Genomic DNA, 25634 nt, shown 5'->3' with positions numbered 1-25634 from the left:
TTAGTTGGTCTAATAGAAGATATCACATTTACCCAAAGAACCTTGTATACCTATCAAATTATTTTTTAATCAGATACTGAAAAGTGACTGTTGCATCAATAACCATTTTCCAGAAATAAAACAGTCAGTTTACCATGAAGAAACCAACTCCATGAAGAATCATAGAGCTGGAAGGCACCCTGAAGTTCATTTAGTCCAACCCCTTGCACAGATTCAAAAATTTATGTTAGTCCCAAACGAATCTCAGACAAATGTCTAGAAAAGACTTATTAAAATTAGGTGGGAAAGTAGCAGAATGTGCAAGAACAATACGATTTTTTTCTCAGCCACCTTCCTCCAAAGTTCTGTATGTGAATCTGCATCAAGTACAATAAGCACTTTGGAGCATTTCAGGCTTCTGAAATAAGAGTACAACCTAAACATTTTCTAGTGCTTAGAATTTGCATGAATTGGATCAACCAGAGTTCAAAATGGAGATGTTTAATCATTAAAAATGTGCGAGTTTGATTTGCACTTGACTCGTTTTCTTCTGCAACTCATTATCTTAAATCACTGTCTACCCTTCCAAACATTGTTTCCATTAAATGTGATTTCTTGAGATCAATAAGTAATTTACACAATCCTCAAATTTCAAATCTGAGTTTTGTTCAACAGCCAACATCAATCTCTGGCTCCAATTCATGTTTAGGAAAAGGGCAAAACATTTACTTTTCTACCCTATTTCCTAACATTAACCTCTTTTTCCAATTTAATGATGGAAGGAATGAAAGGTAATCAAGGAATTGCCCTTTAAGTTGACTGTGGTAAGGTTAGTTAAGTTATGACCAATCTCATATTAAGGCCTGTGAAGCTGTAACACTAAAATCTTAATTATGTGAAGGATTCGCAAAGCTATTAATGATTTTAACATCTTACAATCCACAGAAGACAAATTCATCTAAAGTAACTATCAAAATAATACAAACCATGTAAGCGTAATATCTGCCTATAACAAAAAATGCTTCAACAGTAGCATTCTCCGTAAGACGCATACTTCATTAATACAGTCAACATCACGGAAAAGCCCAACTTGGATTTCCTGTTTTAGGCCACGTTATCTCAGGCCTCCTCTACACATGCAGATAAAGGCACAACTGTATCTAATGCATGATCCACGCAAGTGTGCCTCCTGCCATGCCACACATGCATGGCAGGAGGCACAATTGTGGGACTGAGCATTAGCTCCAATCATGCCTCATTGCTGGTGTAGGACAACCCTGAACCTGGAGTCTCACTGAGTCAGCAAGACAGGCTCCCATGCCTGAGCACTAGGGCTGCGCGCAGCTTCAGTCCCCGATTCGATTCAGTGGAGATTTGGCCCTCTCTGAATCCGAATCAAAATCAGAACCCTCCGAATCGCTTTTTTGCTGGGGCGCATGGAGAATCCTACAGGAGCATGGGGGGCTCCCCAGCACGCTCAGCAGCACACCCAGAAGTGGACCAGAAGCACTTCTGGTCCACTGGGAAGCACACAGGGTACTGCCCCTCCCCCCCAACTCAGTGACTGGTGCCTACAGGGGGGGCTACCAGGACTCCCCCTGCAGACAATCACCAAGCTGGGGAGGCACAAGGGGGGAGGCCCCCAACGTACTCCCTGGCAAAAACCCAGAAGCGGACCCAAAATACTTCTGATCCACTTCCGGGTTCACCACTGAGCATGTGGAGGGCCCACCCGCCCCACACTCCTGTGGGATGCTCCATGCGCCCCAGCATTGCAAGCTGCACCTGGTACTTCAAAGCATGTAGAAAAAACGTTTAAAGTTGTGTCTATGTCCCAATCACTGATTCTCTGAATCGGTATTGAATCTTCAGATTCGGCCAAATCGAAAATGGGGACAGCAATCTGAATCAACAAATCAAATCGCTATCCCCGATTCGGGCCGAATCTGAATCAAATAGAGCCCACTTTGCACACCTCTACTGAGAACCCCTTTGCAGAGGGGGCTCCCAGCTGCAGGGACCACATGCAGCCGAGACTAAGAGTCTCACACCTAACGGGGCTCTCTGTCCTGGCTGTGCCATATAGGCAGCCAGGACTGAGAATCTCTGCACCTGATGGGGTCCTCAGTTGTGTAGCAAGGAATAAGTAAGACTTGTATTCCTGTAGTCAATGTAATGCCTACTGAAAATAACAGTACACGGTACCTACCAGGCTCCATGACCTTAACTTTACTGGGAAGAAAGTGCCTTTTTAAAAACTTAGGCTGAAATCTACCTCATGCTAAACCACTTGGTTCCACTCAGCTCAGGAAACTTAATACATGCCACTCCTTAGCATTCATCAGGAAGAGCTTGCAAATCAAACTAAGTAAAGGGTAATTCAAATCAACTTACCCAAATTGTTTGTTCAGTGTTATCAAAAGTTGTCTGAAAATCTGGACCAGTTATATCAGCCTGAAAGGAAATAAATATGACAGCATGGTATAAGTGTCTAATTATGGAGACAGTAACTTCAACAAAATGTTTGCTCTTATACAAACTGCATTTTGAACAGAATGCATCTCGAGCTTGAAGCTCATACCTTGATGTACTCCACTTTTAGAAGGTCTAGGCCAGGTTGATCTGAAGAGCTAATCAGATGAAGAGGCTGTTTTTTACCTGTAACATGCCAAATAGGAGCATACTGAAAATACAGCTTTTACAATACTGAAGCCCTTTTTTCAAACCATTAGGTCTCCAAAATCATGGTTCTGACAGAGGGGTGCTCCAATGTCCAAGAACTAGTGTCTGTGTTTAGTTGATTCTTTAAGCAAACAATGAAAAATGTCACCATTGGGTCCTTTTATGACTTCATACTGACACTCGCTTCCATTAAAAGAACCTCATTTCAAGAACAAACACTAGATTTAAATAAACAAGTAATAAATGTGTTCGACTCAGAAGAAACATGATAGACACTTTTCAGTATAAGTTTAATTGTTCAGTTTCTTAAAGTGATAAATGAATAGATGTTCAACTGTAAATAGAGGTTCACCTAGCTAGTGAACACACCCTCAGAGTTTATTTTGTTTTGGTTTGTGTTGCACAGGTTTTGGAGAGGTACACACACACACACACACACACACACACACACACACACAGTCAACCCAGCTACACCCTCCTCCAATGTACCCATTTCAAATAAGAACTAAAAAACACAAATCTTTGAATATAAGTATCAAGAATGGATTTTCTCTCTCTATATCACTGTGCACAAATATTAGTTCAGGCTCCTATGCATGACTAAGTGAAGTGACTAATTTTCCTAAGATCTGTGTCCATGTCTGATGTTAAGGGACAGATTCAGAAGACAGGTAATGTTACCTACAACTGAGGCAACATTAAATGACATGATTACCAGATAAGCTGATAAAAATAACACAGGTGTCTAAATGGCATAAACCACATCCAGAGTTACATGTAGAAAACTGTAGTTTTCTGTGCCCACAAAACCGCAGCCATAAAAAAAAGAGGCAAGACTAAGCCTCAAACTTAACTAATCAAAAAAAAATTGCACTTCTCTAGATGACAATAGTTATTATGGTTCAAACATTATCATTATAGCTATTAAGCAGACAGTATTTTACTACTCTTTGTTTTATCATTTTCATTACCTCCATTTTCGTAGCAATCCAAGCTGATTTTCTTCAAATAAGAAACAGCTGTTAAGCTGTATGTTCTGACTGTGGTTTCTGTTCCAAGATGCATTATGTTAAATAGAAGTACAGTTTCTTCTATTTTCTGCTGTCTGGTAAGTTCTAAAATTACCTAAATAAGGAAGAATTCCACAATTACTAATAAGACATCTTATCAAATAGTATTTGTTCACATCTAATGTTCTATTTCCTCCAAAATCAGGAAGGGAAAATGAAGCTCCAGCTACCTTTGCGGTCTTATTTGCTTTAAGAAATAGCATTATTGCACCAGAGTCTGAAAAGGAAGAGAGGACTGCTCTAATCTAAACTACCTAAAGCAGAAAGAATAGACCCATTTTTCCCTTCAGAAATTTAAAGAAGGTCAAATGCTTCAGTTACCAACCCCCCACCCCTGCCCAAGAAAAACAAAAATTTTCTCCATTGCAACATTATCCTCCACTTTGGAATTCTGCTGAACTACATACAGCACTGAGGTAAAAAGGTGCCATTTACCAAGTGGTAGAAGTACTGCATGTAAAAATACAGAATAATGAACACCACCACACACTACTATCAGACTAGACCATACATAAACTACTTTTTTAATTTTCTCTAGACAAATCAGGATTAATACAAATTTAAAGAAAAATTAAAGCACTTGCCTCTTTAATTTCAAACTTTAGTTGAAGATCTGTCAGCTCTTCTTTAACAGCCTCAGGCTCATCTTTTTTTCCATCTCCTTTAATTAAAGCACTTTCAATTGGTTTGGAGCCATCTTCAACATCAAAATATTCTTCTTCAGAGTCTATTAAAACAGAAGTACAAGAAAAGAAATATCTACATACAAAATAAAGGAAGAAAACACTATACCATAAAGCAACATACTGATCTATAACAGTCAATTGTACTTTGTCTCTTGACATGGTCTGGTCTGTACCAGTCATTTGCCTCTTGACATTCTCTGAAGTTATTTTCTTGGTATGCTAATTGCAAGTGAAAAAGTGTAAATTAACCCAGTTGTGAAATGATTGAGAACTCACCTCTTGATATATTTATTCATATATTTCTGGACTTGAAAGTAGAAAAACTTATTTGTAAATAGCTTTTATACTATGAACTGATCAGAAGAAACAAATGGTTATCATAAAACCTAGGTGTGTGCATTTCACAACCTGCTTTATTTGATCCGAGAAGCCAGTTGGTTGTGGTTTTTCCTTCAGGAGGGCACCATTTCCACACTCAGCTGGAGCTCATCCTTGATTGGGCAGTCATACCCTTTGAAATACACGTGACAGCAGACTGCTGGAATGCCTCAGCTACTCCCATTTAGTTCGCAGATGTTCATCTTCACAGGGTGGATAAGAAACCTAACCCTGAGAAGTATCTGGGTTCTACTGTTGTTTAAAGTTGACAAGCTTAGTACCCATGCTCGCTACCAGCAAATCTCAATAAAACCTCAGTTTTGAAATTTCTAGATACTCATGAATTTAAAATTTCTACTACAGTCCTTTCAGAAATCAGCAACAACTAAATAACTGCTTCCATTACCTCAAATCTTACAAATTTAGAGGCTGGTATCAAAATTTCTTACCTGACTCTGCTGCATCTAACAATAGTGATGACTCAAGCAAACCTTTTCTTCCATCTAGAATAATGGGGATAGCACGAGCCTACAAACAAAAGATTGTCAACCAGAGACACTGATCTATTTGAACTTCATAAGCCTTCCTTATGTTATTTAATGTTCTCATTAAGAGATCCACCTCACTTCTAACATACCATCTTGGAACAGTGAACGTAGTCAAATTAACTTGCATTTCCAAGTTAGGACATGACAAAAAAGGTTTCTCACCTTCCTTCAATATGGTTAATGATATACATTCACCTGTTCTTACACATCATGATGACAAGAGCTAAAGTAGTCCACCTGAATATGATAGTGTCTGCCCTTCCTTTTCCTTCCCACTTTCTCCCATATAGCCTACAAGCTTGTGTTATCTGCAAATATCTTCTTTCATCCAGTTCAATGTGCTCAAACCTCAGTGTTCACCACTGTCATCTTTTAGCTCTAAGTAGTTTACCTTAGTGCTTGGAAGTGACAAGGCTGACTTCTGAGGCAATGGAATGCTATCAACGAGATCAATAACCATCTTGATCTTTTGATCAGAGAGTCTCACATGAACCAAAGGAAGTCCTCCTGACACTTTGAATCTGAAAAGAAATACAATTATTACGAAGAGAGATTTTAATGGGACTGAAGTTAAGCATTGAACACAAGCGGCTTTTCAGCAGGTACCTCAATTATTTTAAAACACTTGATTAACTTTTTAAGAACAAGAGTTTAAAGATATCATCTGTGTTAAGCGTTTTGGAAGGCCTTCAAAATTAATGGTAATATGTTTTAAAAAAAAACAAACAGGTATTTTATGCTATATAGATGTAGTAATAGCTCATTTCTTCATTTTACTTGTTTGACAGAGGAAGATTAGCCCTCCAAAATTTTTCTAATCAGAACCACTTTCCCACTCTCTCACCACAAACATCCTAGTCAAATGCATTTCCTTTGGCCTTTCAGTATGGATGACAAAGAGGTATGTAGGACAACCTTTGTCCCAAGACCCGGGTGCACCTCCTCAGTACAGAAATCCAGAGCTGAGTGCTGCTGACCTTAGCTTTGGAGTGGGGGTGTGGAAATCAATTATGAATAAACATACAAAACCAGCATATTCCAGACTACTTGTGCATTTAAACACATTCCACTGCCACAAGGTTTGTATGTTTTACTCAGAAAAGCAGAGAAGTTTGTACTGTGTAACAGATATGTGAAAGTGGTATTTGCAGCAGGAGACTATCCAGGAGTATCCCAAGTCAGATGTTCCTCACACTGCAATAGGTCATATACAATAGAGAGTATTGCATGTTTATCAACTGATTTGGAATTCTGAATTTAGTACAGTAAAAGCTCTCTGTTACCCGGCATCCCCCAGGAACACCATATCTGGGGCATCCCTCCACCCCTTCCACAGCATTGCCACCCCTCCCGCGGGGTCAGGAAGCAGGTCCTGCACAGCTCCTCACAGCCCATCATGCCCCCAGGCCGTGGGGGCTCCGCAGCACAGGCTGTTTTGCCCCGAGTCATGGGGGCTCGGAAAATCCAGAAGCGCCACAGTGGGCAACTTCCAGTTTCACTTTATCTTCGAAGCCAGCATACTGGTTAGTGGAGCATGCCAGCTTGTAAGATGCCAGATAACAGAACTTTTACTGTAAAAAGATTTTAATACATGAAATAGTTAAACATGAACAAATCCATTCTGCCTACCCCTAGCACTTAGAGTAAATGTATTAAAGAGACAAAGCTACAAAATGCCAGCTAAACCAGTCTGGACTGTAGGCAAGTGGTAACCATCAAGTGATAACCTAGATGGGGGATGTCAATTACCTCAAGAGTAAATCTGACTACGAAAAGAACATAGCAGAAAGAACTGAATGCTATAAATCCCAGAGGTCTATTCTTTGAACTTGTTGCCATACGTGAGCAGCAAAGGCTACAGAACTGGGCAGAGCAAGTGTTACTTAAACTGTCACATGGTTCCCAAAGACAAAAAACAAACAAACAAGAAATCCACAGTTTCAGTGGGACTCAGGAACATGCTGCAGCTACTGAAAGCAGCTGGCTCCAGCTCTACACCAGTGGTTCTCAACCCTTTTAGACCCAAGGCACACCTATGGAAATGCTGGCTCTTCATTTTTGTGCTTTTTCAGCCTACAAGAACAAAAAAGAACCATTTTTCTGTTGCAAAGAATTCAGAAAGACCACAACTATTGATTTGAAATCTATGGGCTTATTTTGTTAAACCTAACAGTGCTAATAATGTGGCACACCATAGCACCCTTGAAAGGATCACAAAGCACCATAGGATGCAGACACACCCTGGCTGAGAATCACTACTCTAGGCCCAAGGCAGCCGACCAGAGTCTGACCTAACTTCACACTCTGAACTTGCTACAACCCCATTCTTGTGTATATCATCCACCAGAGGGGAACAGATATATACACCTGCCAGTGGTTCTCTCAACTCTGGTGATGGCAGATGAATGACAAACCTCAGAGTCCTAGGTTACACTTCAAATTCTAAGAGAGGAAGAATGAGTCTTCTTCCTATCTTTGGCTCTCATTATTCCCCTGGCTTCTACTTGTACAAGTTCCCCAATTATTTCACTGTTGCTCCCACCTCTGGTTTCTTTCCCTTCATTTCTATCACACTCTTAATCCTTCCTCATCCTTTTGTATTGACACCAGGTTTCTACTCCTCTTTTCTGCATGCATGTCAGCAAGGTACACTGAAAGCACAAGAGACATGCTTTCTGCTCCGTTTCCTGGTACTATGCTTGCTTTTGGCACTCATTAGCAAAACCTTGCTCAGCTCCTGCAGCCACTGCATAGAGTATGCTCAGTCGCTAAATGGGTATAGTGCATATGGAATTCAGATGACAACAAAAAGTGTGAGTATGCAACATGCTCAAAGCAGTTAGACTAGCAAGCATCTGCTAAGCACATGCTTACTGATTTATGGACAGTTTCTAATTCTGGGTAGATTTTTATAGGGAACACTTGGCTGATACCGGGGTTAGTTCTGCTAAACTCCTAGTCAAAGAATGAGCGAACTTCCCAAAAAACAGTAATAAATTAACATATGCCTTAATTTTTTTCCCCCACTCAATTTGTTCCAAGAAATAGTGAACCATTTTTAGTGAAATTTTAGTTCTCCATCTCAGGCTGAGTTTAAATATGGAAGTAATGAGTCTGAGAAGACCCAAGCTCAAGGCAACTGAAACAAGGCACAAGGTGAAAACTTTAAATACCTACCAACCAAAAAGTCTTCCTTTAAAGCATGCAAAAGGACATTCAAGCTCTATTACTGAATACAAATTATGACACAGTAAGGCATGTTTTTCCTCCAGAAGTCAAACAATTAAGCAAGAACTTTTGTTAGTGTTGATACATTACTTGGCCATTCTGATGTCTTTCTCCACCATTGCTTTTGCCAACTGCACATGCATGTCCATAGGTTGCAATATGTGCAAAGTAGATGGATGCTGAAATCTAGCCTTCTTCCAGTCTTCACCTACAAATTGGATAATTCGCTTAAATTTAAAATGTTCACCTACTCCATTTTGTAACTACATAACAAATCATTCAAAAGATCTCACAGATTTAATTCAATGTTAAAAATCTGTCTAATAAACTAGAGTATCACTTGTACACAGTCAAATAACCCCCATTATATCATAAGCTGAACAGCTTCCAGTTCCATGTTACTTATCAGAAGCAAACTTAATCCAAAGCTAAAAAGGTACATCTCATTAAGGAGACTATAGAAGTATGACCAGTATGATTTTAGTCATAAAAGTATTTAAAAAGTGCTATTTCAGTACATCAAGTTTTGTATGCACCTCAAAACATTTTCCAAAATACAAGTCATCCACATTAAATTTCATTATGCACCTGCATATACACTTTTCCAGCCAAGCCAAACTATGCAGATCAATATATACTGTCCTTCAATTAAATAGCATGTGAAACCTCCATCTAAGAGAGTGGGATGGGGGGTGGGGAGGGGAGTAGGGGATTGGTATTTTACTAAAAATTTCTTCTTAACACCTGAATGAACTAGTATGGTAACAGGTCAGCCAGTTCATAGAAGATGCATATTAAAAACAAAAACCAAAAAAAATTCCATGACTTTCCGTCTCTAATTTTGGTTCTGTTCTTCTTTTAACTATGCTACTTTAAAAAACAAAACAAATCAACCCATCCAACAGCATCTTCTAGTACCAAAATTAAACATCTTTAACTTAATGCTTGATTAGATAGGAACCGTACTTTAATACCTGCTCTGCTTAAGAGAAGTTGCACGTTTTTGATTTCTACATCAAACTTGTCGTAAGCTTTGTCCATAATCTCTTCTAAAGATGAAAAACTGGAAGCTTGATTACTACCTTGATTTATACTAGTCAGCTGGTTGAACAGATAAGAGATAAAATTAAATTTCAGTATAGAGCATATACAATATATTGTTTTGCATATTTCAGAACGCTAGAAGTAGTAAGACTTTCCTTTTTTGTAGTTTGCAATCTGACTACCTCAGAAGTAGGTCTTCACCCGTCTGCTATAAACAAAGCTTGTTCTAGTGATCCTTAATATGGATGAGCTTCCTATGGCACCATTTCTCATCTCCAAATACATTACAATATGAAAGCTATATTCCATTTCCATCAGCAACACAGCAAGTTCACTAAGATGTATTTTTGGTATTTGTAACTTTAAAGAACATTCTTAATTTTACAGGGACTTAGAGCATCCATTTTACAGAAATACCATGAATAATATCTTTCACAATCTAACACATCCTCTAAGCTCTAGTTTGATTAAAAATGACTACTAATTTACTAAAGCAACACAGACATACAGCAATTTAAGTGAAATATATGAACCCAGAAAATTGAACTCTGTTTTTTGAAAGACTGAAAACTATGGTTCTCTAAAAAAAAAAAATTAAGAAAAAAAAAATAAAGTTCTTAATTATTTTAGAAATTTTATAGCAAAACTGTTTACAAAAAAAAAAAATCTGTATCCAATACTCACTGATGTCTTCAGCACAAGGAGTCTGCAAACAGGTGTGTTTTTACACATACCAATAAGCACTGCTGTTGTCCGTCTTAGATGAGCAGTTACATCAAATTACTGGGCAATGGTGTGGGCAGGTGGTAGTTTTACAAAAAAGTAGTCCTTGCACAATCCCAGCAGACAACTACTTCCCCTTCTACAGAATTCAAAGGAAGCTAGTTACATACCTGAAATGTACCAAAGTCCAAAATAAGCAAGTCTGACTTTTCCTGATAGAAACCAGTCTGTGGCACCACAAGGTAAGAAGGTTTTAAGTTAATCCTCAAGTCAAGTACTTTTCGTGTCTCAATAATATGTGCTAGCCCTTAAATAAAAGGGGGAGGAAAGGGGTGAGAAAACAAACTGACATGGAACACAGAATAGGTCAATGTGAAAGTTATCACCTTTTACCATAGGGACTTACTACATAACTTGTATTTATACAATACAGTCACTCTTTGGCTAACATCTCCATATCCCAGAACTCAATTGAGCAGGTAAGTCAAGCCTCAAAATCTATTGAAAATTATTTTGGTACTTTATTTATCCTCTATATAGAGAAAGTTGCAGGGGCAGGCGGACAGGCAAGAAGTCACACCAAGTGAGGCACAACAGCAAAAGTAAGACAACAAAAAAACCCCACACAAAACTAAACAAAGCCCCCCCCCCAAAAAAAATTAGCAACACTAAGGCCTCTAGACCCTTTACTAATATATGTAAAGATTCACTTAACACACATAAATTTACCTGTAGCAGTTCTTTCTTTAATTTCTTCCAGTTTAGTCAATGTGGCTGATGTCAGTTGTTCAAGATCTATTCCTTTACTTGTCTGAAAGAATTCCACCATTGCATTTATTGTTTTCTATTAAAAAGAGGGGGGAGAAGGTAGATGCATTTCAGTTTATACATGTTTGTCCAATGCATGCTGCACAGATTTCAAGATGAGATTTAATATTGATCTGAAGTTTAGGTAAAGCAAGGAGGTCAGGCTATTTTTATACAAAAACGTTTGAAATGAGATTGAGAATCAACAATATGGAAACATAACAGGACCTTCTAAAATTATTTCTAAATTCATTACTTACTGCATCATATTTAATTTCCACAGGCTGCGATTTCACTACAAGACTCTGGTCAGCAGTACTATCCTCTGGATTGGTCTCGAATGCTATTGTGAGCAAAGATGATTTACTATCCCCTATGGAAGCCACAAGAGAGGGCACAATGTTTTGCTGTCTCAGACCTGTCACATACCAGTTTTCAAGTTTTGCTTCCACTCTGTAAGTTAGAGAATAAAAACAACAAGCACATTTTTTCCATTATTCAAAAGCACATTATTTGACCCGAGTACAAGCTACAACGTGTTTCACGACAGTACAAATGTGAAAAAGAACATTCTCTTACACAAGTCAATATGAGGGCTCAGGGCAAATAATCAGGAGATAGAAATTCTTAGGAAATATCTAAACTTGTACGGCTTGTAGATATTTTTTAGAACTTTAAACATTTTTGGTTTAAGTAACACATTACATTAACACTAAAAGTGACTGAAATGAAGTTCCAAAGGAGGCTGGCCAACAGTGCTATTCTTTGCAATTGTGTACCAGTGTTTCAAACTACTTACTTTTACTTTAAAAAATCTAGACATTTCCAAGAAAAGTGTGCAATAAGTGTAGACAGTTTTATATATTGCCCAAGAATCACCAATTAGAAATAAGAAAGGAAAAAAGTATTTTCCTCATTCCCCCTCCCATTTGTACAAATGATAAAAAGCAAAAAGCAAAAATTACTTTAGTGCGTGTGCTCCAGGTCTCTGTGATATTGTAGTGCTTAGATCAATTATCTGTATTTTAAGAGTCTCTGGTATATCCTTGTCTTCTTTAATTGTAAGAGAAGTGCTTACCAGCTTCAGTGTCACTACATGAGCAACATACTACTTGGAAATAAAAAAGCTTAAGTTAGGCAGCTTAGTACAATGAGATTCATGTGCATTTAAGTTCCCTTATATTTACCACACACTCTCACTTAAACTTCAGGTAGACCAATATCCTAATGTAATGCCATTTTTCTCAAGCGAGACCTTGTTTTCAGTTTACTTATCCCCTTTTTACGACGGTAAAGTGCTGGATAATACAGCTTTTACTGTAATAGTTTACTATACGGAATGCTCTATTAACCAGCATGTGTCGTAGACGGCAATACATCTTGCCATGCGCTCCTCATAGATTTGTTATTTATGGAAGCTTCCGGATGCTGCCAAGCTGTGTTGCTAGCGGCAGTCTCAATTATAAATCCACCACTGTGATTGTGTTGTGCTGTATCATGACTTTCTTGCTGAATATCTCGCCCATCCTGCAACTATGGCTAAGTATAACTCTCAGATAACTGGCATATTTGATTAACTGGCTCCCCCATTCTCCATGGATGCCAGATAACAGAGTTTTACTGTATAGAAATTACTCCTCTGATAGAAAATAAAAGATCAACAACCATCAATAGCAATTACTTAGGCTCAAAAAACAATTTACAGATTTTTCAGATGGAAATTCAACATGTAGCCATACAATTGTTCAACAAGGAAGTTGCACTGTATAATCAGAACAGGATTGAATTAACATATGATCCTTCCTCCCTTCAATATCTATTTAAAAAAAGTGAGAGAAATTAATGTTTGTATAATTTTCCACAAAAACAGTTTACCTTCTTTGGTAAAGTAAGGTCATGAGAGCTGTCACTATACCCAATAGCAGTAAAGAGTTTAGCCTTTTCCTCTGGTGTCATTAGTTCATCAATAGCTTAAACAAAAAACAAAAACAAAAAAAGGATTCAAATTTTCATCAATAGTTATAAATCAATAAAGTGGAAGTAAATGACATTTAACCTGCATTATTTAACACCATATTCTACTGGAGGTTTAGCTCTACTAGGACTCACAAAATGGTCTTGTGCAACCTTACTTATAGTGAAATCCAAACAATATGGTCTACAACAGACACACTAACATTCTTTAAACCTACTTTAGCTCCCCAAAACCTCACCTGCTCAGAGTACCATTCTACTACTTAGCATGAAAAAGACACGAGACTAATCCCTAGCCCAGAGTGCCATTAGAAAATACATATTTGTTAGGCTTCAGTAAAAGCTTAAAACATACTTTCAGGAACTGATGATTCTTCATCTTCCTTTTTTCTAGATTCCTTCTTACCCCACAGCCCACTAAACCATCCTCCACCTTTCTTCTCTACATCAGTGGATTTCTTCTTCAGCAGTTTTTGTCCTGATCTTAGCACCTGTAGGCCAAAGATACTGCAAGCATTACAAGAGTTAAACATGAGGCAAAGGTATATCAAAATGGGTTCTTTCAATAATGACAGCAGCTACATTCTAACAACAGAATTAAGTGTTTGAGCCTTTACATTTCAAAAGGGCAAAAAAGTTTATCCCACAAGATCTTTAATCTGTACTGAGCTCTTATTTCCTTCATAGTTTAACTGCCAAAATAAATTAAGGAGAGAAATACAAAAGTGGCACAGAGAAGATGCAGTCTTAAATTACTTAGTCACTTGACAGGTTAGCTCTTAGAGTACTCTGGCATTTCAGCTTCTTTCATTCATGTATTTAATGCTTCCCCTCTCAAGCAGCAAAATTCTACAGAAACATCTTGAGTTTAAAGTGTTTGACTAAATTCTTAGGAGTTGTCAAACAGGAATCAAATTAAAGGGTTATTTAATTCTGAAGATACTCTAGGCACATGGAAGTCCCCTGGGACAAAAGAACTGGCCACAGCCTAAGTTCCTGCAAGACTGAAAGTCAGGAGTCAGGTAACTACCTAAATCTCTTCGTTGGGAACCAAAAACCTAGCTACAATCACAAGGTCAACAAACAAAGCAGATATGGGGGATTTATGAAGAGATGCCAGGAGCCAAAATACATCGGGGCTCAAAGGCCCTGTTTTAGTTACAAAGCAGAGACAGTAAGTAGCATGCATGCCAGAGGCACTGAAAAGTGTCCCTTGATTCAAGTAGTTTGTCACTCTCAAGCACACATTGGGCCAGAGTGATGCAACCCATAATATATGCTCACTGTGCAAGTAGGAGAATGCTATCAGACCTGTAACAAAGCATTAAGTGGATCTGCTTCTGCAGTGTCACTGTGAGACTTAACTCCATCCATGAAATCCAAAGGGGAGGAGTTCTCCAAGGTCAAGTTCCCACAGATTCTTCCAAACGCTGGTTTAGCAAGGAAGCCCAAACCAACAGAAGATCAACTGGGTGTGGAAGGAAGTGAGCTAGAAATTTCTGTTACTGAAAGCAGTTATTCCCCATCAATTACTCTCTCAGAAATGGTTTTGAGTTAGGACAGTACATCTAATTTGAAGTCAAATATTTTCATGAGGGATTTTATAACAAATAGCTGGATTTTACAGAAACACAGGACTGGAAGGGGCTCTTGGGCCATAGTGCTGTCTCCATCACTTGCAAACAACGATTTGCCCAAGAAATCCCCAAAACCACCTCTACAAACCTTGACACACAAATACAAGACAAACCCATGCCAATAAGAATTTCCTAGAACATGCAATTTATAAAAACAGGTAAGGGAAGGCACTCCCATTACCTTGCTATTTCAGTAATAAATAAGTGGTTAATATATGCTCCGAGAATCCTAAGAAGACCATGTCCCATGATACAAAGGAAGGCAAAAATTCCCTAGGGTCCTTGCTATCTAACCTAGCAAAAAGATTCCTACAGTGATCCTGAGAACAAGAACCCCTAGCCAAGAACCTTTGGGTCCGAGTACTGGAAGGAACACTGGTGGCACATCCTAGTCAAATACCTCAACCTTATCTGTGGCCTACATCCTAGTACTGGGGTCTATATCCTAATGGAGAGGAAAACCGCAACTTTCATAAGAGGAATTTAAAATCGTTTCTGCCCCCTACAAGCAACTCGCAAAAAGCCCTTAAACATAGGCTTACAGCTTAATGGAGTTAATTATAAATTGTTTATTCCACTCATCAGAGCAGATATGCAAGAGCTACAGAGAAGATTAGAAGTTCTCTCTCTCCAGTTTGCTTCTATGATTCTGAAGTCAAGACTAAATAAACACTTTCCTGGAAATTAAACACAAACTATTTCAGTCAGTCAACAATATTTAGCAGCTTGTATCCAATACCTCAGCATGTGCTTGTTGTCTTGCTAAAACTATGTTGAAAACATCAAGGGATTTTTCTAGATCCTGCAAAACAAAAACAAAATCTCTGTTGTACTGCAGAATAAATTAATTTAAGAATATTTTTTAAAAAGCTTATTATAACACCTACAAATACTTTAAAACTTTATACTGAAGGTTAGTTTCTAGTCTATGCACAACCCTCCCCCCCAACATTTTTATAATAGGAAGCTTTCAGTTGAAGCACAGAATGCATATCTCTTTTTGTTTTGTTTTAAGTCTTGAAAACAAATGCTTTAGACCAGGTCTGGTAGGCAGATCTGGCCTGTGGAGCATCTTGAGGCGCTAAGCATTCTGGAGTGGGGAGAACATGGATGGGACCTGCTACCAAAATCCAGGGTAGAGTCCCACTGGAAACGTGTTCTGGCAGTTTCTGAGGCAAACAGTAGTTGCATTAACCCGCCAGGGCTCCATGACTGCTTGCTCCATGACCCAAGCAATATACCATATTTGTTGAAATCTAACATGAGATTCCACTCCCCTCCCCACATTATGCTGACTGGCAACTTGTCTTAGATCTGTGTATGAAGTGAAGGGGTTATGGGGCAGGTGGCTGCTGCAACCAACTGGCCCTGAGCCCAGATTGGGGTCAGAGTCAGATCCACAGCAGCCTCCTGCCCCCCTCCCACCTCCACTTACTGTCAGACACAACTCTGCTCCAGCTGGGTTACCTCCCTGGCAGTGAACACATTGAAACTTCAGTCTCCTGCCTGGTGAGAGCTGTTATCAACACTGCTGTGTGCTTCTGTGGCAGCAGCTATTCTACATGCTATGCTCTGGAGAGGGCACAGAGCCTGAACATCTGACAGTAATGGGGGGCAGAACAGAAGAAAGAAGCAAGACAGAAGGAGCAGAGGACTAAGGAGTGAGGGAGGACACAGATGGCAGAAAAGGGGGACAGAGGGCAAGGGGACCACCTGACCATTCTTCCCCACCCCAGCATGGTTTTTCCTGCTATAGCGCCGGGGAGGGGGAGCCTAAGTCTAAAGGCAACTCTCTCCAATACTTAGATTCTATGCCTGAATCATTGTAACAAAAATTTAAAAATGTCCATATATAGAATCAAACTATTCGGGGGGGGGAAGGCGTCTCCTAAACTCAAGGTAATCTTACATTTAAGTAAATACTGTGTGCACAATACACATACATACCTGCACATGTAGTATTTACTCAAATCTAAGCCAACCTTGAATTAGATATTTTCTTCACTGCAATAGTTCATTGCAAAAAAGAAAGATGGCAGGGAACAGTAACTGCTTTCTAATAATCCTTTTTTGCACTTCACTAAGTTCATTCAACAGCATGATATCCAAATTTGTAAAGCAGTAACTTAAACAACTAAAGAAAATGATGTGTGAACTAAATTTTCAGGTGTAGTGCAGGAGGAAGGGCAAATAAGGATTCTCATATTTTGGAGAAAAATTACACTACATTCCCCAGGGCTCTTGGTGCACTGTGGGCAGCTGTGAACCTTAAGTTTTAGCATATTGAGTTTAAAGCGATGTGGGGGAGCAGGTGTCGACTCGATTGTCCCCTCAGGCCAGATAGAGACCATGGGACTCCTTCACCAGCTCACCTTCAGTTGCAAAACAAGCGATATGTCAGGGAACCCTGGAGGGGTTAACACACTTGCCCCACAACTGCCAAGACATCCCCAGTGGAGCTCCCTACCCTGTATTTTGTCAGCAGACCCTGTCTTCACTCACCACACTCCAGTATTCCCTGCCCCTCAGTCTGCTTCATGGGCTAAGTGACAGTTCTGCAAGTCAGATCTGCTCATCAGCTATGCTTTAAGCATGTGTTTTCAATGCTTTAAAAAGGTACGTGCATACTATGCTGAAATCGAAAGATTTCCAGTTTAAGTGGCAAGAACTACAACAGTTAACAAGCTTTCCACTGATCCCATATTTAAAGTTCCACATCTGAAACATGAGTGTGCTTGAGCACACAGAAAAAACAAAATGCCATGACAACTCTGTTTTAAGAGAAAGCAATATACATAAGAGCCATAAAAACACAAAGCCTAGCCCTTTGCTTTGTTACACCCATTTTGAAGGGGAGAATCATCATGAGGCCCATGTCATTTTTTTATATATAAAACAGGTGAAAGCTATTACAAAATACAGCCAAGGTAGAATTAAAAAAAAAAAAATGCCCAATAGGAAACAAAGTAGTTTTTCCCCTTGTTATTACAGTCCAGCAATTAATGTTAACAAGCAAATATTTTTTCTACCAGGTTGATAATAATTTACCATACTGATTTGCCAGAGGGATATTACAAAAGAAAAAAAAAAACAAAAAACAAGAACACAGACCAACCCTCTGAAAGTAAAATACAAGCATGTTTATTGCACTAATAAATGCACTACCATAGTAACCTCACGTACCTGAATTTGCCTTTGCGTTTCTTCTAACAGTTTGCTCTGCGTTAATTTGTTTTTGAACACGTTTTTGTAACTCTTCAGAAGCTGCCTATGATGTCTTATGTTACTCCATGACCACATACGAGTGTATCTTTTGATATGAACTTCAAGAATGCTATTACCTGCATATTTCCACCTATAAAAATGTCATTTGCATTATTTCCAGTTGTATTTTAAAATACAATTGAAAATTAAACAGTAAAGAAAACAGTACATCAAGGTTTGATAGTTTTATTGATAAATCACCCAAGTAATTGCCCTAAAAGACACGTAATGAATGTTTCTAACATGTTACAACTTACAAAATTAAATAGAAGGGGGAAAAAAAATAAAAAGTAGTGGCTTAATTTTCTAAAAGTACTGCAGTTCTCATTTGCTTTAGGGTGCTTAACTTCCTATAGCTACCAGCCAATAAAGTTAATAGCTACTGAACAAAAAAAAAGTTTTACAACAGAGCAGTTTGGTTTATGTTCCAAAAGCAGATTGAACAAGATTACCAAGGACCAAGTGCAAATTCACCCATGTCATCACAACAGCATTACACAAAAAAAAAAAAGAACGAATGGAGCAATGTTCTGCAAGTTGACTGAAATGTACTGGTATACAGGTTTAGGAAAGCTTGCATAAAGCACACTGAAAGCAACTGAACTAGAAGGTCATTGACATTATGACAAACAGCTCATCACTGAAGCAACAGAAATCACTACAGCAAGTTACTATGACTTCTATGTAGCTTCCAGTTGCAAGCGGAGCTGATTGAAAGTGTCCTACTGTCATTAAAGGAACACACACTTCTGACTATTAATATCTTACCAACTTGTCAAAGAATTTTCTACAGAAGAGGGGTGGGTAAGATGGGGACTCAAGTCTTCAAAAGAAAAGAAGGAAAATAAACACTTTGCCCAAGAACTAGCACAATAATGTATGAGCCTAAATCATCATGCCAAAGAAGCTCATTTGACTCCAAGTATGCCTAGCACCTGACAAAAAAGTTTAAAAAAAAAAATAAAATAAAAATTGACATTTACTTAGTTTGAAGGTATGTGGATGGGAGACAGCCAGTTTCATGACTTTGTCCTTTTGTGTGGGCATTTCTATAAAATAATTTCCCCTCACCTTCTTTTAAAATAATGTCTTAAAATGTAGTTGTCAATAAAGTACTTAGCCGTTTTGCCTACTTTTAAATTACATTAACAGCAACTAAAGATTGCTAGGGAAGCCCCTCGACTCCTAGAAGGGAAACGTGAACAATAGTTACGATCCATATGCAAGCTTTCACAACATTTATTACTAAAGTAATCCTGTAGCTACATAGTTCTTGTTAATTGAATTCTCATGCTTAGAACAACTTACCACTGTTTGGCATTTTTATGTAGAGGTACAGCCGGTCTGAATTTTCTGTATGGTACATTGCGAATCATATAATCTATGGACTCCAGAAGGTCAACCATACTGAGATACTATATATATGAAAAAAAAAAAAAATTATTTTCTTACTACCATAAATTTACATTGATTAGTTAGAAATGATTCATCGTCTAGATTACATCTAATTTATTTTTGTGAATTTAATCCCCAATGACTCAAAATGCACAAAGCTGTTTATTTACCCCGTCTTAAAAATGTAAGCAAAAAGTGTTCAACATATGTAACTCTGACTTGGTGAGAAAATTTTTTTAACAGGTAGACCAAAGACATAAAAGATCTTCCATGAGAAAAATTTCTGTTTTCCACAAATAAGGTAAAGTGCTAAACATGGATCACCTGAATCTTATCCAGAAAGCCCACACACAGTATTGGGTTATATCAGGATCCTGTTCCAGGAAATGCCTTATTACACAGGCAGATAAAAATGACGACAGATAACCTTGGCAAAGTGCATCATTATGCAACTTAGATGGCACCATACCAATGTGAGAAGACAACTAACAGAAATATTTATGTTTTAATAGTTAGAGCTGATATCGCCAACCATAGCCAGAGTTTAAAAAAAAAAAAAAAAAAAGCAGCCAGTTAACTTACCTGCGGCTTAGTGAACTCAATGGCAATTCTCTGTACTTCCATGTTCCAGTCAAGTTTTGGAGTTCTTAATTCCGTTTCAGCATGTGGGTTGATGTACAGCTTGGCAGAGGCCGACACTGGCCTAAAAACTTCAAAAATTAAAAGATTAATTCTAAATTCTCTTTACCAACAAAGAAACAGTAGGGATGAAAAATTTGATTTTTTTTCCACTTGGGTTTCATCTGGTAAGTCCACCATATCTAGTAAATGAGAAGGCATAATAAAATGTATTATAACTATTTAAGAACTGCAGGTTCAGGATGTGGTTTTTTTTTGTTTTTTTTTAAACACAGAAAAGCAACTTAATATCTGTCAAAATGACAAAAGTACACATGCTTTAAGACATTCTGTTGTATTTAGTTAAATTTCATAAAAATTATGGGTTTTGTATTATAGATCACACTAACAGAAAAATATTTTAGACAAATGTGTAAGTTATCTGTACCTCTTTATGAGTTACATTTTGAATTAAAATTTTAAATTAACAAGAAATGGCAACTGCAGTGTTTTCTGACAAGAAAATGCCTTGATGATTAACATAACTAAAGCTGTGTACACATTCAAATGATCTGGGAGAGATTTCTCCCAAGTTTGTTCTCCTGGTAGAAAAATTTATCTGGAGATGCAATGCCTGAACAGACCTTCAAAAGCCAAGTCTTTGCAGCATCAGCACTGCAAACTCTCTGCTCTTCAAAGCTGGGGGGCCATTTTTGCTCTGGGATAAAGAACCTAAACATTTGTATGCTCACAGTTTCTCCTGGAGAGCAGCAACTCTCCCAAGAGAAACAGAACATCTGTATGTGACCCAACTGTCAAAACTAGTTTTCACATCATTTGGATTTTTAGAAGGAAACAGTATGTTATCCTCTAGCAGTTACAGAACACTTTGGTAAACAAGGGCTTTTAAAGGCAGCTTAGAACTTGCTTTTTTTTTTTTTTTTTCTTTTAAAACAAAAGAGTTTGTTCCTCAGTATTTTAAACAGATTTTTCACATTACTTTATTTTCTTATGGAATAGTCCTCTAGTAACATAGGATATAGTCTCATACATTACACTTAATACATTAACAATAGAGGCCTTAGCACGTGTAACTGATCACTAAGCTATGTGAAGGACAACATTCACTTACTCTACAGACTTATAACCAAGACATATTTCTTGGAATTTCTTTATACTGAAAACCATCTTAATTTTCAAAGCCACGCACATCACAGTCATTTTGATTCACAGCTTCTCCAAAAAGTGAAGCCTGCAAATAAAGAATATCTTTGGCAAATATCTAGGTCTAATAAAAGACATCACCTCTGCCATGAGTTCTGATTCCTTTTGTGCTTTTATTTTAAGTTTCTAACCTAGGCCTACTTCTTACCCTGTTTGCTACCACTTTTTAAGACAGTCATTAGCTCACTGCCCAAGTCATTTTTCTGTTCTGTCTTAACTCATTAACTAAGCTTCTGAATCAGGGGTGTCAAGCTCATCTGGGCCCACAAGCTGGATGAGTGGCACTGGAGAAGTCCACAGGACAGAGCTGGTTCTGCAGGCCAGATAAGGCCCAAAAATTGCTACCCCTCCCACTTGCCAGGTCTAGTACATGAACACCAGAGCAAGTGACTGATCTGCCATGGGGGACCCACGAACCCTCAGCCCCACATACCAGAGCCAGCACCCACTCTGGCCACTCCAGGACTGTGCCGTATGTGATACCTGCTCTGGCCAGGACCCATGCTGCATGCAGCTTGCATCCCAGACTAGCCAGAGTAGGCACCATATGCAGCTTGCATCCTGGACTGGCTGGACCATGAGACTGGTGTGGCGCGCATCCAGGACCACAGCCAATGCCTGCATGGTGTGCATCCTAGGACTTACACACAGGGCTAGTCTGGCAAACATCAGATTGGTCACTTACAAAACAGAGGTAACATCAGGGGCTGGAAAAAGGGACTCCAGGAGCCGTATTCAGCCCATGGACCACAGCTTTGACACCCCTCTTCTAAATACAAATAACTGATATCAACATAATCATGGAATATAGAACTTTGACTTGCTTTTTATGACGCCATTTTAATGTAATGTTCAACTACCTGATATAAACTTCTGACAACAACTCTAAAATGAGGGTGGCATTTGTAAAGAACATGTTAGGAAGATAAGTTGTTTCAGGTTTTTTGTTCGTTTGTTTTTAAAGTGTCTTCTGTGTCCTTGCTGATCTATGGAAAATAAGAGAACTTGTGCTGAATGAAGCTCTTCCCATCTTAACTCAGTAAAAAGGTATTGGATTATTCATCAAGAAACACTTTTTTTTTTTTTTTTTTTTATTTATTTATTATGAAAAGTTTCCAAACTTTTGCATTAAGATTTTAAAATCACCTGAATAAACATTTCCTTTCTTCAAATTTTCAGGTTCCCCACTCTTGGTAATGTGCTGCGTCATTATTAGGAAATACTCTCACTAGGAAAGTAGTAAAGCATCAGAATGTCCAGCATACCTATTGCCTAGGAAATGACCTGCTTGATGGCACGGAAGCAGAAAGGGATCTTGCAGTCCTAGTGGACTCCAAGATGAACATGAGTCGGCAGTGTGACGAAGTCATCAGAAAAGCTAATGGCACTTTATCATGCATCAGTAAATGCATGACTGACAGAACCAAGGAGGTGATACTTCCCCTCTAATCGGGCGCTGGTCAGACCGCAGTTGGAATACTGTGTGCAATTTTGGGTGCCACACTTCAAGAGGGATGTGGATAACCTGGAGAGGGTCCAGAGAAGGGCCACTCGTATGGTTAAGGGCTTGCAGGCCAAGCCCTATGAGGGGAGACTGGGGCACCTGGACCTTTTCAGCCTCTGCAAGAGAAGGTTGAGAGGCAACCTTGTGGCTGCCTATAAGTTCATCACGGGGGCACAGAAGGGAATTGGTGAGGTTTTATTCACCAAGGCGCCCCTGGGGGTTACAAGAAACAATGGCCACAAGCTAGCAGAGAGCAGATTTAGACTAGACATTAGGAAGAACTTCTTCACAGTTCGAGTGGCCCAGGTCTGGAACGGGCTCCCAAGGGAGGTGGTGCTCTCCCCTACCCTGGGGGTCTTCAAAAGGAGGTTAGACAGGCATCTAGCTGGGGTCATCTAGACCCAGCACTCTTTCCTGCCTATGCAGGGGGTCAGACTCGATGATCTATTGAGGTCCCTTCTGACCCTAACATCTATGAACAGATTATCCAGAACAGCTGTGGGCTCTCCATCCTTGGAGATTTTTAAGACCCACCAAGACAAAGCTTTGGTTGGGATGATCTAGTTGGGGATGGTCCTGCTTTGAGTAGGGGGTTGGACTAGATCTCCAGAGGTCCCTTCCTACCCTCATTTTCTATGATTCTATGCTGCCTTTTGCAAGCCTACCTAATAATTATATAGCCCAAGCAGTGCTTGTACCTTGAATTTATCAGGGTTGTTATGTCATGGTCTTAAAGTAACAGAAAATACTTGAAGCCCCCATTTTGCCCTCTTCATGTTATCACAAAAGTATTATTGCAGGTCACAAAAGCAGGAGATTTAATTTAATAAAATCTGAACCCCAATGTTTACTCTAAGGTAGATGGACAGAGGAAAAAAAAACCACAAAGAAAGAGAAAACCCAAAAATCATGACAATGAATTCAGAGGAGCAAGATAAATTCACTGTTTACCATACTTACTATACTGATAGTTTTGAAGCCGATTGCTGCTACAAGGAATTCCTCTTTTTAGCTGATCCTATAAATGAACATAAGATGAAAGTCACTGCACCTATACCGATTATGATGAGATAAGTTCCTGTTTTGAGTTGCAAACCTGAGCCTGAATTTTAAGATGACACATTGAGAAGAAAGTTTAAAGCAAAGGAGTTCTCAGAATTCCCAGTGATTAACAAATGTCTCTTCTAAAGAAGACTTAATTTATTTTCTCTACTTTTCAGTAAAACATGAGTTTGCCTCCTCATGCATACTTCTTAGATCATTAGTCTCAACTCATGCCAACTTTAGATTTTTCTTTTATTTTTTTTTATTTTTATATATATATATATTTCACAAGCCTTGGGCTCTCCCAAACGCAACCAATGTAACAGAGGAAAGGAAAAAGACAGACAACTTACACTAGTTATACAAAAAAGTTTCAAACACTCAGCGTTTATGAAGGTATGTTGTCCATACAGGTATCCAAAACTGAAGAAATATACATACCAGTCATCATAAAATGGTCATTATTTACATCCTGCTGGAAACGGGCATTAAATCCAATTGTACAATGTTACAATGCCATGTTTCTCTACAGCAGATGCTCCACTGAGGACCCTGTGGCAGATATACTATCACCCACATATACTGAAATCCCATATCACATAACTGTCTTCACACAGAGGTATGCCTTTCCTTAGTACTTGCAGTACCTATTTTCCAACAGACCACCACAAGCCAAACACCTACTGCAAGTCTGCAACATCCAAGCATGCTGCACAGCCCAAAATACTCACCCTTCACACCAGTACAGTAAAAGCTGCCTTAACCAGGACCTTACAAGTAGGTATGCTCTATTAACCGGCATGCCAGTTTGTAAGGTAAAAGCGAAACTGGAGGTGCCCACTGGGGCATTTCCTGTTTCACCAAGCCCCCACAGCCTGGGACATAGCAGGCTGCATGGGGCCTGCCTCCCTGTCCCTCGGGGCCTGTGGGAGAGCCAGCAACGCCCCGGATGTGGCGGGAGAAGCGGCAGCCTAAACAGACAGAGACACCTGCTCGGGCCTCTCAGTTAACCAGCATATTTTGTTATCTGGCACCCCCCCCATTCCCCATGGGTGCCGGATAACAAAGCTTTTGCTGTATATAAAAACTCCAGCATCCAGGCTACAACATCTGCTTCCAGTTCTCATCCACTTCCATTTCCCATTAACGTATACAGAATTCACTCCCAGGTGGCTCCTGATATTTTGGAGCAGGGCTTTCAGTCTTTTCCTCAGCATGACCCCATTTAAATATTGGAAGCTCTTTGTGAACCCAAAATGATGCATGGAGACCCCAAAATGACATTAACTTCCTGTAATATACAAGCACCGAGTTAGAGCTGCAACTGTAATGCATGGACCCATAACTGCCATGGGCAAGTTGCATATTTATATGCAGGAAGCATATTCATCGTAATTAGTCAACACTGTTGAGCATCTTTGTGACCCCATTTTTTATCATTGCGACCCCAAATGGGGTCACAACCCAAGGTTGGGAACCACTGCTTTGGAGGAACCACTCTCACTATATACTAGTGGTCACCAACCACCAGATATCAATCCACTGGTAGATCTGGGAGCCTCTTGGAGTCAATCCAAGGCTGGGGTGAGGGGCTGAGTGCCCACGTGCATGCACACCCCAGCCCAGCAGGTCAGTCTGTGATGGAGGGAAGGGGCAGGGGCTAGATCGAGATTCCCCACGGTGAAGGACAGTGCCATAGACGCAGGAGCAGGGATAAGTTAATTGGGGCCCCGGCTGGTTGGGACTTACCTGCTGGGGAGGTGTGCCCCCAAATAATTTTCTCCCCCTCTGCCTCAATCTGCCCCCCTCCTTCCCTTCCCAAAGACTTA

At 39.2% G+C, this 25634-nt stretch overlaps 1 protein-coding gene across 3 annotated transcripts in view; it reads right to left on the bottom strand.

Moving 5' to 3' along the window:
- VPS13C (vacuolar protein sorting 13 homolog C) overlaps positions 1-25634 on the bottom strand; it is a 157411-nt gene that overhangs the window by 94223 nt on the left and 37554 nt on the right. For all 3 annotated transcript variants that reach the window (XM_059714788.1, XM_059714787.1, XM_006275348.4), the window contains exons 10-28: positions 23722-23779; positions 19998-20125; positions 19329-19435; positions 17940-18111; positions 15496-15558; positions 13475-13610; positions 13021-13115; positions 12111-12253; positions 11406-11598; positions 11068-11182; positions 10509-10645; positions 9546-9672; positions 8662-8779; positions 5735-5864; positions 5245-5323; positions 4316-4458; positions 3633-3786; positions 2561-2637; positions 2374-2433 (exon numbers count right to left, since the gene is read on the bottom strand). In XM_059714788.1, the coding sequence (XP_059570771.1) occupies positions 2374-2433; positions 2561-2637; positions 3633-3786; positions 4316-4458; positions 5245-5323; positions 5735-5864; positions 8662-8779; positions 9546-9672; positions 10509-10645; positions 11068-11182; positions 11406-11598; positions 12111-12253; positions 13021-13115; positions 13475-13610; positions 15496-15558; positions 17940-18111; positions 19329-19435; positions 19998-20125; positions 23722-23779 (2235 nt within the window). The remainder of the gene's footprint in view (positions 1-2373; positions 2434-2560; positions 2638-3632; positions 3787-4315; positions 4459-5244; positions 5324-5734; positions 5865-8661; positions 8780-9545; positions 9673-10508; positions 10646-11067; positions 11183-11405; positions 11599-12110; positions 12254-13020; positions 13116-13474; positions 13611-15495; positions 15559-17939; positions 18112-19328; positions 19436-19997; positions 20126-23721; positions 23780-25634) is intronic.

Source organism: Alligator mississippiensis, chromosome 11 (assembly GCF_030867095.1).
Source record: "Alligator mississippiensis isolate rAllMis1 chromosome 11, rAllMis1, whole genome shotgun sequence".
NCBI classification, from domain to species: domain Eukaryota; kingdom Metazoa; phylum Chordata; order Crocodylia; family Alligatoridae; genus Alligator; species Alligator mississippiensis.
This window is presented reverse-complemented; position numbering and strand designations above follow the sequence as displayed.